The sequence below is a fragment of the Marmota marmota genome, unplaced genomic scaffold (assembly GCF_001458135.2).
Source record: "Marmota marmota marmota unplaced genomic scaffold, marMar, whole genome shotgun sequence".
NCBI classification, from domain to species: domain Eukaryota; kingdom Metazoa; phylum Chordata; class Mammalia; order Rodentia; family Sciuridae; genus Marmota; species Marmota marmota.
This window is the reverse complement of record NW_026000016.1, coordinates 12939821-12951926: the sequence shown is the minus strand read 5'-3', so window position 1 is coordinate 12951926 and position 12106 is coordinate 12939821. Positions and strand designations below refer to the sequence as shown.

At 39.3% G+C, this 12106-nt stretch overlaps 2 protein-coding genes across 6 annotated transcripts in view; both read left to right on the top strand.

Moving 5' to 3' along the window:
* Positions 1-223: 223 nt before the first annotated feature.
* Hspa14 (heat shock protein family A (Hsp70) member 14) overlaps positions 224-12106 on the top strand; it is a 29775-nt gene continuing 17892 nt past the window's right edge. The window contains exons 1-6 of one of the 4 annotated variants that reach the window (XM_048809183.1): positions 224-393; positions 1596-1676; positions 1750-1832; positions 10106-10154; positions 10275-10380; positions 11342-11432. In XM_048809183.1, coding sequence (XP_048665140.1) covers positions 337-393; positions 1596-1676; positions 1750-1832; positions 10106-10154; positions 10275-10380; positions 11342-11432 — 467 coding nt within the window. In that variant the 5' untranslated portion in view covers positions 224-336. The other 3 variants (XM_015483509.2, XM_048809182.1, XM_048809184.1) reach the window with 3 other exon arrangements.
* Positions 1660-5725, top strand: Msantd7 (Myb/SANT DNA binding domain containing 7). 2 transcript variants are annotated; one of them, XM_048809185.1, is made up of 4 exons: positions 1660-1676; positions 1750-1832; positions 3930-4664; positions 5202-5725. In XM_048809185.1, the coding sequence occupies exons 3-4, from the start codon at positions 4103-4105 to the stop codon at positions 5723-5725; spliced, it is 1086 nt and encodes a 361-aa protein (XP_048665142.1). In that variant the 5' UTR covers positions 1660-1676; positions 1750-1832; positions 3930-4102. The 2 variants fall into 2 exon arrangements, with proteins under 2 accessions (XP_048665142.1, XP_048665143.1); XM_048809186.1 differs by lacking the exons at positions 1660-1676; positions 1750-1832; positions 3930-4664 and adding an exon at positions 2648-2654 and having other exon boundaries at positions 5251-5725.

Sequence of the window (12106 nt, the reverse complement as noted above, 5' to 3'; positions counted from 1 at the left end):
AGTTTCTATTGGCTCTTGTGAAAGGCACAAGAAAGGGGGAGGAGCTGAGGACCCTCTTCCTGTCCCTCACCAGTTTACGCGTGCGCACTATCGCACGCGCTGTGCGGCTCGGGGGAGCGCGGAGAGACGCACTAAAGCCATTCGCTGACTTTTAGGAAAGGAAGGCAGGACCTTCACGCTGATTGGTGGCAATGCGGGAGGCTGGCTCCACAGACCCGACGCAGTGGGCGGGCGGGAACGTGAAGTCTCCGCGGTGCCTGATGGGGCTGTTCGGTGGCGGGTAGCTGTTGCCTCTGGGGGTCCCTTAGTTACTGCCGCCGCTGTCCTTGCCGCCTCATGGCGGCCGTCGGAGTCCACCTGGGCTGCACATCAGCCTGTGTGGCCGTCTATAAGGTGAGACGCTGAGGACGCTGGGCTATGGATTTCATGTCAGGTACCCCGTTCTCGGCACCGAGTTATACACAGGTAAAGACGCCGAGTTGATGGCCTACAAACGTCGCTTGGAGGCGAAGGGCCGAGGAGGCCCGGCCTCGTCCCCCGCGGCTTATTTGGCAAGCCCGCTGCGCCCTGGTTGAGGCTTTTGTCTTCGCAGATGCTCAGGTTTCGGGGATGCCCAACGGTATCCTGGGGACGTCGGAGCTAAGGGAAGCCGGGAGGGTTCCGGGTACTACAGGGCCGCAGGATGCCCAGAGGGGTTCCAAGGATGTCAGGGTCACACGGTGCCCGGAGGAGGCCTGGAGATTTCGTATCTGTAGGGATTGCTTGGAGAGGTCTCGGGGATGTGGTCAGAGGATGCCTAGAGGGTTTCGGGAGACCTCAGTGCCTCAGAATACCCAGAGGAATCCCCGAGGCAGAGATGTTTGGATATATCAAGACCGCAGGATCCCCGTGAGGTCCTGGCCACAGGATTCCGGAGGGGTCTTAGTGATATCAGGGCTGCAGATGCTCAGAGGGGGCTCTGTGACGTCACGATCTCAGGATTCCTAGGGGAGGGCAGTTCTTTTGACGTCAGGGCCACAGGACTTGCTGAGTTTGGCCTTGTGTCTGGGATCCAGAGGGAAGGGGTGCGAAGATCTGGAAGTGAGCCCCGCGCGCCTGGCTGTGAAGCAAGTAGATCGGAAGTGCTCCTCGGACATGGGCTTTCTGAGAGTTCAACAAGGAGTTGTGGCCTTTCTCTCATCAATAACAAGATAGAGGGAAAATAATAACGAATTCCCTTGTTCCTAGTCCCGCATTTAAATGTCAAATGTTTTGTTAAGGAAAGTCCACAGGGATTAGTACTACTTCATTTGTGGAAAAGGGAAGAAAGATGTATTTGTAGGAGATAGATAGCCTGATGTAATAGATGCTTGTTATTATCTTGTATAGCAAGGTTGTTATTATGTTTGATTCAATAGTTGACTTTGCAGAGCAGACTGAAAAACGGAGGCATTTGTTCATGGAAGTTAACCTACCATAAAACCTAGGAAATTAGTAGTGGTAATTACATCTACCATTTTAAAATATTGATAATAGTAACTTTTCTTTCCATCTAGATGGCAAATACTGGCCCACATTTATTTTAAAAAAACTAATACTGTTGTGTTTTTCTCTAGGATGGCCGGGCTGGTGTGGTTGCAAATGATGCAGGTGATAGAGTTACTCCAGCTGTTGTTGCTTACTCAGAAAACGAAGAGGTACAGTTCTCCTCATTTTTGTATTTAGAAATAATGAAAAATTACATGCATTATATATGTTGCTCTTTTTCAGGTGGTGGGATTGGCAGCAAAACAAAGTAGAATAAGAAATATTTCAAATACAGTAATGAAAGTAAAGCAGATCCTTGGCAGAAGGTATGATACAAAATGATACTTTTAAATATGGTAACAAAAACGTGTTTATAAATTCTAGGCTTAATATGAAGTTAAATGGAACTTTAACAGTTTGTTACTTTGTTGCTTTTTATGACTGAGTCCTTTGAGACTACCCCAGTAGGACTATTTCTTTTGATTATTATTGTTGGATCTTATCAAGGATGAAATTCACTTAGATATTTGATTTCTTGCTGACAGATCTGTTGGTATTGAGTGCCAGAGGTGGTAATTTGGACTTTTCACATTTTTATATAATTATTATTTTTCTTAACTGAGGGAACTTGAAAGATTTTGTGGGAACTTGAAGATTTCGTTGCATGGTGCTTGGATTTTTCAAGATCCATTATAATTGGTCATAATTTATGTAGATACTATTGATTTTCTTTCTTAAGGCCCTCTGACACTTTCTGGGAACTGACTTTTCCAGTTGGCTTTCAAATTTAATCATTAGAGAAACAGCTTAATTAATGTCTTATGTAAGAATCAGGTTAATCATCTGTTCTCACTTTAATTAGAAGATTAAAGAGGCTTGCTTCCTCAGACTTCTGTCTCCTCAAATTATAGATTATCATAATAATTAATGGTTTTCCTTCACTAGAGTAGTAGTACCTGATAGAGTGTTTTTTAAATTTTCAGGTGCTTTCACATCTATTATTTTATTTCATCCTCTGAACATCTCTATAGAAATTGGTAGGGCAGGTACTATCCTTCCCCATTTATGGATGAACAAATCATGGTACATGGAAATGGTGGCATATTTAAATTAATTAGAAAGGTGAAGTAGATAAGACTGCAGTTCAGGTTTCCTAATCCTCAGCCCCAGGTTCTGTCCTTTCCCTGCCTCCCTACTAGTGCCAGGTATTGAACCCAGCTACATGCACAAGTTGTTCTACCATTGAGCTATACCCCCAGCCCTTGACTTTCTGTTTTATCTAATGAAAATTTAAGTGGACATATCCTTGTGTTGATTTTAAGATTTAGAGATTACAGATTGATGTTTATTTCTATTACATGTGCAGGATTTTATAAAATTATCTCTTGCCTGTGTTTAATTAAATACAACTTGATATTTTTACCTTAGGATGTCCAGAGACTAAGCCAAAAATTATAGCATTTTGGAGAGAATTCAGATATTTGTGATGAAAAATTTATTCCCATATCCTTTTACCTGTTGGTAAAACTTAGTTCAAAGCATGCTAGAAACAAATTGGCTAGTGTCAAATATTTTTCAAATCATGAACTGGAAAAAAGCAAGTGATTATAATAGGTCTTGAAGTCGGAATTGCTGAGAAGCCAACAATTTGATTTCTTGAGATAATTGTGATTTTACATGCTGTTATAAGAAATAAACAGAGGCATCCAATATATTATTGAATTTACCAGTTCCACCAATAGTAACTTCTTGCATAATTGTAGGACAATATCACAATCAAGATACTGATATAGCCAAGATACAGAATATTTGCATAGATCTGTTGCCTGGTAGCCAATAATATATAGGTGTATTTTGTTTTGTTTCTTTTATGCTGCTTTTTGGGGGTGGATGGTTAGAGTAATGAAGTAGCTGTCTTCTGCCATGTTATGCGGAAAGTGTTGTATTAGCAGAACAACTTAAATTCAACTTTTCTGGCCCTGAAAGTAACCTTTTAGTAAAGAAGTGCAATAGTGGCAGTCAAATGGATAACAAATAGCCACAACATGTTAGTTGGGTTAAGGTTAGTAAAGGACAAGTATCCTTCAGATATATTTTGCTTACACCCTGGTCCTGCCAGTACTTCTCTAGAGTTAGTTACCTCATGGTCCAGGGTATTTTTCTCTTTAGCCTGTCTGCTTACTAGAGGATGGGGATTTTTTACAGACCCATAATTGTACTAGGTGTTAACCTTGAAAGCATTTGGCTCTTTGTGGGGAAGCCAGTTTTTTTGTGAAGCCCCCTGATCCAGTACCCACCCTGGGCAAACTCCCAAAGTTGGGCTTTCTCAGTCTTGGCCTCATGCCTATTTATGATCTGCTCACAGGTAGCATTACTTAATTTGCTGCCCTCCCTGTAACTCTCATTCCCCTGTGGCTTTCCAGCCAGAAATTCGGTCCTTGGACCTGGCATCTCAACAATTAGCCCTGAGAGGGAAGAATCGGCTGGCTCCTGGAAATGTACTGAGAGTACACAGAGCTTCCCCACACCTTCAAATTTGCACCTTGCTGCCAGGAGCTTGCTTCAGTAGCCTTCCTTCCTTCCTTCCCAACCCACTATGGCCACTTCTAATAGCAGTGCGGGCATCCGGTGGTCCAGACAGGAGACACGAACTCTTCTCTCCATACTAGGCGAGGCAGAGTATATTCAACGCCTCCAGACTGTGCATCATAATGCAGATGTCTATCAGGCTGTGTCTAAGCGAATGCAGCAGGAAGGCTTCCGCCGCACAGAACGTCAGTGCCGCTCCAAGTTTAAAGTTCTGAAGGCATTATATTTAAAGGCCTATGTTGCACATGCCACAAGTATGGGTGATCCACCTCACTGTCCATTTTATGATACGTTGGATCAGCTTCTCCGAAATCAGATAGTGACTGACCCAGACAACTTAATGGAGGCTGCTGCTTGGGCCAAGCACTGTGATCAGAACTTAGTTGCCTCTAACATCCCAGGGGAAGAGGGAACCAGCATTCTGAAAGCAAAAAGGAATCAGACAGCTGATCGTCAGACTATCTTGAAAACAGTTAAGGAATCAGATGAGGATTGTCAGCTGAGAATCAGTGACCGGATGCAAGAATCCAGTGACCTCGAGGACTCCTGGGCTGAATCCTCGGGTGCAGGTAACTCCCAAGCATGTGAAGAATTGGGGTCTCGGAGTCACTTGGTTCCAAACAGCAATGAGTGGTTGGATAGTGCCCTCTTTAGCATAGGCCTTATTCCTGCCCCAATCCCACCCTTTTTTTTAACTTCATAATAAGATAAAGGGCTCAAGGTTTTAAAAAGCCACCACCCTAGGTATGTAAGAAATTAGAACTCCTTAATTCTTGGAACGAAAATGGAAGACATTCTTTTTAGAACCAAAAAGCATTTCCCCATTATTTCTTATGGGGAGTTCGGAATTTGTGGGAATCAAATGGGTTGGATAGCTAGTAGAAAGGGGTTTGGCAAGGCAGGGGGGGAATTTTTGGAGTTGAGACAACAATAGGCCAAAATGTCCCGATTGAAGAATGATTTCCATTCCCTTGTGGAGAGAGGCCTTTCTAAGAATCATCCTAGTTTTGTAACTGTCTCAAAACTCTGCTGTAACTCTGCTGCTGGCTCCAAGCATTCCCTTACCAGGAGTGTCCTCTTTGCAACGTTGTTGCTTTGTTTTTCAGGGTGCTCTCAAGGGACCCCCAGCTACAGCAGCTCCCACAACCTTTTCAGAGGTGCAGCTGCTCTCTGTCAGAGCAGCCCTATGACCAGACGGGGTATGTCGGGTGAACCCAGTCCCTGCACCAGCACCAGCCGAAACACTCCTTGTGTAGCCTCCACACCGCGGCCTCCGGTCTCCTCTTCCAGAGTTGGTTTTGTCTCTAGCGAGGATAGGCCTTTGACCAGTGAGCCCCCTCCAAAGTGGGCAAGGCGAAGAAGGCGGTCAGTGGCCAGAACTATTGCAGCTGAGTTGGCAGAAAACAGGAGATTGGCACGAGAACTTTCAAAGCGTGAGGAAGAAAAACTGGACAGGTTGATTGCTATTGGTGAGGAGGCCAGTGCCCAGCAAGACGCTGCCAATGAGCTGCGCAGGGATGCTGTCATCGCAGTCAGACGCCTGGCGACAGCAGTGGAAGAGGCAACTGGTGCTTTTCAGCTAGGGCTCGAAAAATTGCTTCAAAGGTTGATTTCAAATACCAAAAGCTAGGAACTGGTTTCAAAAGGATATATTTCCTAAACGGTAGAAATCTACTTCCAATACCTGTCTTCTGGTACTCTGACATCTTTTCTATATCAGAAAAAAAAAGAGTAGACGAACCATTAATATAGTAGTAGGGAGTCAACTTGTAAATTCCTTTTCCTGGGATTCTCCACTAATTGAAAGACCTTTCAGAAGTGTGAGGGGTGGCCTAGTAGAAAACAGATGGAGCCAAGTTCAAGTGAGCTAACTTGTCCTGGCTTTGTCACAGATATGAGGCAATTTACTTTACCTCTCTGCAACAGTTTCCCCATCTGTAAAATGGTGGATAGATAATAACTCCTGCCCTGCCTACCTCACAGGGTTGTTGTGAGGATCAGATGGCTAATAGATGTGAAAGGTTTAAACGTTTAAAAGCACTATACACATGTAAGTTATTACACATATAAACTTGGCTTTGGCAAGGCCAGGGTGAGCACATTAGTTTACAATATGGCCATGTACCATGACCTCATTGCTTGAATCTTGACTTGTTTAATTTGCTTCATGGAGTACGAGATCTTAATTATTAAATCCCTCTGTGGCTCATTAGACTCGTATAGGCACAACATGTATTTGTCTTCTATAATTTAACTGCCGTGTCTCTGACATATCTACTAGTAGGTGCCCTATTTTAGTAGTCAAACCAGCTTTCCCTCCTTCATTTTACTAGTTCTTAGTCTTCTTTCAAGACAAGGATATAATTAAGAACTGACTAGGTACCAAAATAGTGCATTATGGTTCATATTGATAATCTTCAATATGGTGAAATATTGGCTGTTTTATAAAATAGTGTAAGTAAATTCTTTGCATTTCATATCATTTGGATTCCTTTGTGTGCACAGGTTATATCTTTAAATTTTGGTTGCCATTGGAGTATTTGGGAAACAATTTGGATTATGTCAATTTCCAACTTATTATTAGCTAATTTTTTTCTTTTTTGGCTTTGGTTTTGGTTTATTTTTATTTTATTTATTTTTTGTCTAGCCTGTTATAAAGGGCAAGTCCTAGCAAACTTTCCTTTCAGGGAACTTTCCATGGTCAATCACTTTTTCTCAAGTGGTATAAATAAAAGTTCAAGTAGTTAGTGGCATCTAGTGGAAGAGAACAGCTTTGTTTCCTGTTAGCTCTGAGAACATTAGAGGGTGTTGTGGACAGGAACAGCCTGCAAATAGGTAACTCCTTTTACGCACAGCCCTTATTAAACATACTTCCTCACCCAAGCACACACATTCTCTAGTGAGATAAGCAACACTTCCAGTTTACTTCAGAAGGAAAGTCATTACTTAAAACCGTCAGTGGTTTACTTAGTACTTTCAGGAAATTCAAATAGGAGTCTTGGATTTAAAAAGTTTCCTGCAGTCAAGAATCTGGGAGGTGGGATGGAAGTACATAGGGAGAGGTTTTATTTTGTACACTGCAGGTCTGGGTTCATATCTAAATCCCAGAAGTGCAAATAGATAAAGAAATATAAAACTAGGACCTACTTGAAATTGTGAACAGCTAGCTAACAAGCAAGCTGCTCTGATAAATGACTGGTGGATATGTGAACCAGCTGGTGTGGTAGAATGCACTGGAATCTAGTTAGAACTCCTAGACTATCTCTGTCATGGTTTGTTTCATGGGGCAAATCACTTGCCCTTTTTGTGCCACTATTTGTTTATTTCTTACTTGAGAGATTTGTACTAGATGATTTTCTTCCTAGTAACTTTCAGTTCTTAAAAAAAAAATTAATAGCATAATAAAAGAAAAATGAAAATGAAACCTTAATTGTCATTTTCAGTCACAGCAGCATATTAATGTATGTTTGAAAGACTGGCAACAATTGTATTTTAAGGGAGCACCCTATGGTATTAATGTTTATTAATGTACCCATGAACTTCTAAGCACTGCATCATGCTTACAGATTCCTTACTTTCAAGAAGCATGTGTTAAGGCATTGAAATGGATATACATATATCCATTGTTTAAATTGTTTTAGGCCGTTATGTGGAAAGATGTGTCAGTTATAACTGGCTAACACTAATGTAGATAAATAGATTATCTGGGAAAACAGGGAAGTACTTGAAGGAGAGTTGGACCTGTCCCATATAAAACTACTAATTGTAGCAAAGTACATAGGCAGGGATTTACTTAAGATAATAAAGTGCTGAAGAACAAAAGTGGAATTAAACTTTGGTGATAGATTGTGAATATCTAACAGGTGAAATAACCATAATGTGGGAATAAAAGTTAAGGGAAAGGTCCTTAAGAAGTAGTAGGAAAATATGCTAAGACTATTAAAGGGAGAGAATTTGTAATAAAGGGAGACCATGTACAAGAAAGCAAGCTGGGAATCCTACCTAAGCCCCAGGCCCAACCATTACTACTAAAGTGAGAAACTAACAATTGTTCTACCTACCTCACAGGGGTGTTGTGAGGATCCAATGAACAGATGAATGTAAAAGCACTGTTAGACATGTAGGCACTAAAATGTAATAGGAGTGGGGATGGAGACCCTGTAGCACTTGAGTGCTGGTGTGTGCCATGCCTGGGGGCCTGATGACTGTAAGGGTTACTTGAGGAAGAGGAAAAAGTGGTATTACTGGTAAAGTTTGTGATGCAATGGTAGGATTCATGCTGCCTCCTAAAGACCATGATATGAATGAGGTGCTATGTAGACCAGCTTCCACCACGTTTGTTTTTCTGTTAAGTAATTTAATCCGAGTGTGGACAAATAAAGTTTTTACTTGTGTGTAGTTGTGGGTCAGTCCGCTACTTTCTGAAGATATCTGTGCACCTGTGTCACCTCCATTCTCTGCTTTCCGTATCTCTGCTTTTGAGTCTCTAGTGTCTTGCCTGTATGTGGCCTTAAGAGCAACATGTGCTTTCTGTTTGCATATAAAAGAGGGCCTCTTTGCATGGCAATTAAGAAATCATTTTCTATTTCTAAAAGATCTGTGAATTGAATAAAAAATATCTTTCCTTGAAAATTATCCCAAGTGGTAGATAACCTACACATAGTTGAATAAATTATCTTGGTTGACTTAATTCTGTCCTAAAGAAAATAGCCAGTGTCAAAGTGTCATGCTGAAATTGTAGTATTGGTGCAAAATCCCACTGTAGGCACACTTCATCTTTTTTTTTCCTAAAAATACTTGGAATGTTGTCTTAATATTGGTTTAGAAAAAAGGAGCAGAGGAGTTATTGAATACTAAACTTTGTATTGAATATCTGGATGCCAGCCTTTACTTAACTATGTCACTTTGGGCTGGCTCCTTACCTGTTTCTCCTCCCATTAGTTGATTTTTTTTAGGGAATAGAGAAGGAAGAGTAATCTGCAAGTATACTAGAATTATAAGCCAAATTAGTCCATTTTAAACCCTTTTGTCTTCCTCTTGTTTACCTGGTTAAAGGTCTTTATATGTTGTGTAACCCACAATGAGTCAATATTAATTTTTAGCTCTTAATATACAATTTAGACTGTTTCTGTGTATAATAGCCATATCTACTTGGATGACTACTAGTAGAGATGCTAATCGATTTCATCTTAACTTCTAGATGAATTTAGCTAAGGATCAGAGATTCTCATCCCTGCAGGGGTAGAAGTATAGTGGTCATTTGCCATATTAGTGGTGAAAGGCTGAGGGGATTTGCACCTTTTTGAATTATGAGTCTGCCTCTCTCTGAACCTGTTTATCTCTAAAATAGTGGCCATCAAATGAATTTTTGGGTCAAATAGGTAATAAATGTGAAAATACTCTGTAAATTGATATAATCTTGAGCAACAAAACAGTCCTTGCTTTCATGTTTTCTTTGCCATATACATTTATTTAATAGTCTGTATGGGATATTATAGAACTGTCTATACTGGATTTAGCAGTACTATCTTTCCATATACAAACATTTATACTTTTGCTTGGTCTTTTGATTTGGGGTATTGATTTTTTTGTTCAGAAATCTAGCCACAAAGGTGATGTTAGATCTTTGCCCTTAGTTTACAATGTTATCTCCTTTGTCCTTTTTATCTCAGTGGCTGGGTCTTCAGGATTATAGGCGTGAAATTGTAAGATATAAAATCATTGACATTATGAAAAACTGCCTCAAAATATATTGGCAAGATCAGAATAAGAGTTATTTACTTTCAAATGTGGAGCTTAGTACTTTAGTAGAATTACTATAACCATTTAAATACTCCATTTAATTCTGTTTTCTGTAATTGAAAAAATTTTTTATTAAGCAGTTTAATAATTTTGTTGATATTTTAATGTTTGTCCAGTGATATTGAAAAATGTAGTGATCTTTAAACTTTACATATCTACAATACTAATTTTAATAATTAGCTATCTTTATATTTCTCTTTATGGACAGCTCTGATGACCCACAAGCTCAGAAATACATCATGGAAAGTAAATGTTTAGTGAGTATGGTTCTCTTATTGCTTTCCTGTCACACAAGTAATTGCCAAAGATCATGTAATATTGATTTGAAACTATATTAAAAAAATTATTGCTCAGCACAATTATAATTTCTTTTCTAGGTTGTTGAGAAAAATGGGAAATTACGATATGAAATAGATACCGGAGAAGAAACAAAATTTGTTAATCCAGAAGATGTTGCCAGACTGATATTTAGTAAAATGAAAGGTATTGAACAAAAGAGAAAACAATTAACTTTGAATGATCTTTAAAACGTTGACCTTAAGAAAAAGATGACATACTTTTGGCTTATGGGAGAAGCTGAGTATACAGCTGACTGTAGAACCCAACCTATACTATAGAACTGGTTTTGGCCACTAGCTCACTTTGTAACCTTGATATTTAAATGACTTATCTTCTGTGACTTTGATTTCCTTGTTACATTCACATTGAGTATCCTTTATGTGAAATGCTTGGAACTAGGATTGCTTCAGAATTCAGAGTTCCTCAGATTTGAGGATATGTGCAGAGGTCTTGGAGTTGAACATCCCCAATCCAAACATCTGAAATCTGAAATGTTCCAAAATCCAAAACTTTTTGAGCATTGACTTGGAGAATTTCGTATTTTCAGAATAGGCCTGTCCACACTGTAATGTAAATGGTTTGGGTTAGATGAGCATTTTTAGAACTTCCTAATAGTCAGCAGTCAAATAAACATGAATGACAAATATTATATCTCTTAAGATTATCAGCACACTTTGAACAGGAGTGTAGGCAGATCAAATAGGTATGAACAAGCTGGGAAATTCTGGAATAGATTATTTATAAGGGTCATTTATGAATCTGTGAGGTGGAAGGCAGCCCTTGTATTGAAATAACATGATGCTATATCTTCACATTGACTCATTAGTAGCTCGTTCTCTATGAATTTAATCTAATTTGGAAGATGGTTGAAACTTGGAGGGGAGTCAGGCTCTTTGAAAAGTAGCTAGTTCTGTGTCCACAAGCTATCACCAAAATCACACTTTATGATTTATAAAATTGACAGGGTAAGGCAGTCCAGTGAATTGGAATATTTGTTTAGTGAGATGATCTTTGGCATAAATTTAAAAATCTCAGAAAGTATTGCTTAATATTTTTCTTCTCATCAAAATTTATTTTTCTTTTTTCTTATTTTTTTAATGTACAGAAACAGCTCATTCTGTCTTGGGCTCAGATGCAAATGATGTAGTTATTACTGTTCCCTTTGACTTTGGAGAAAAACAAAAAAATGCTCTTGGGTAAGTATACTACAGAGTTTATCTTATATGCTTAATTAGGAGAAATACAAATTTCTTGGTATCACTATAGAGTAAAAGGTAAAATTGTATTTCAAAATAACTTACCTGGGGCTGGGGTTGTGGCTCAGTGGTAGAGTGCTCACCTAATGCGGGTGAGGCACTGAGTTTTATCCTCAGCACCACAGAAAAATAAAGGCATTTTGTCCACCTCCAACTAAAAAAATATTTTAAAAAAACCAACTTACCTAATAAATAATGTTTATAAATACCATAGTATGGCAATAATATTTCCTTTTACAAAATATCAAGAGAACAAAAAAGTTAGATGTGTGGTACCCTATTAGCTGTTTTGATTGGAAATGTTTTTAATTACTGAGTTAAACTGATGTTTATGGATCACTTTGCCTATTTCATGTAATTGAGGTTTATGTGGGAATTACATAGACTGTTCAATTGTGCAAAATTTTCTGATTATTTCATCATCTTAAATCATAACATCTAAACAAAAATAGTTAACATTTCGTGTTTATGGGTGATCATGAGAATAATTGGGAAACATGCCTTTGCTTTTTCATCAGAAATTTTATCAGGGGCTTTGACATGCATGGAGGTTGCTTCTGAGACAGAGGATTGCAATATTTACCTTTAAAAACTGTGACCCTAGATTTTAAAAA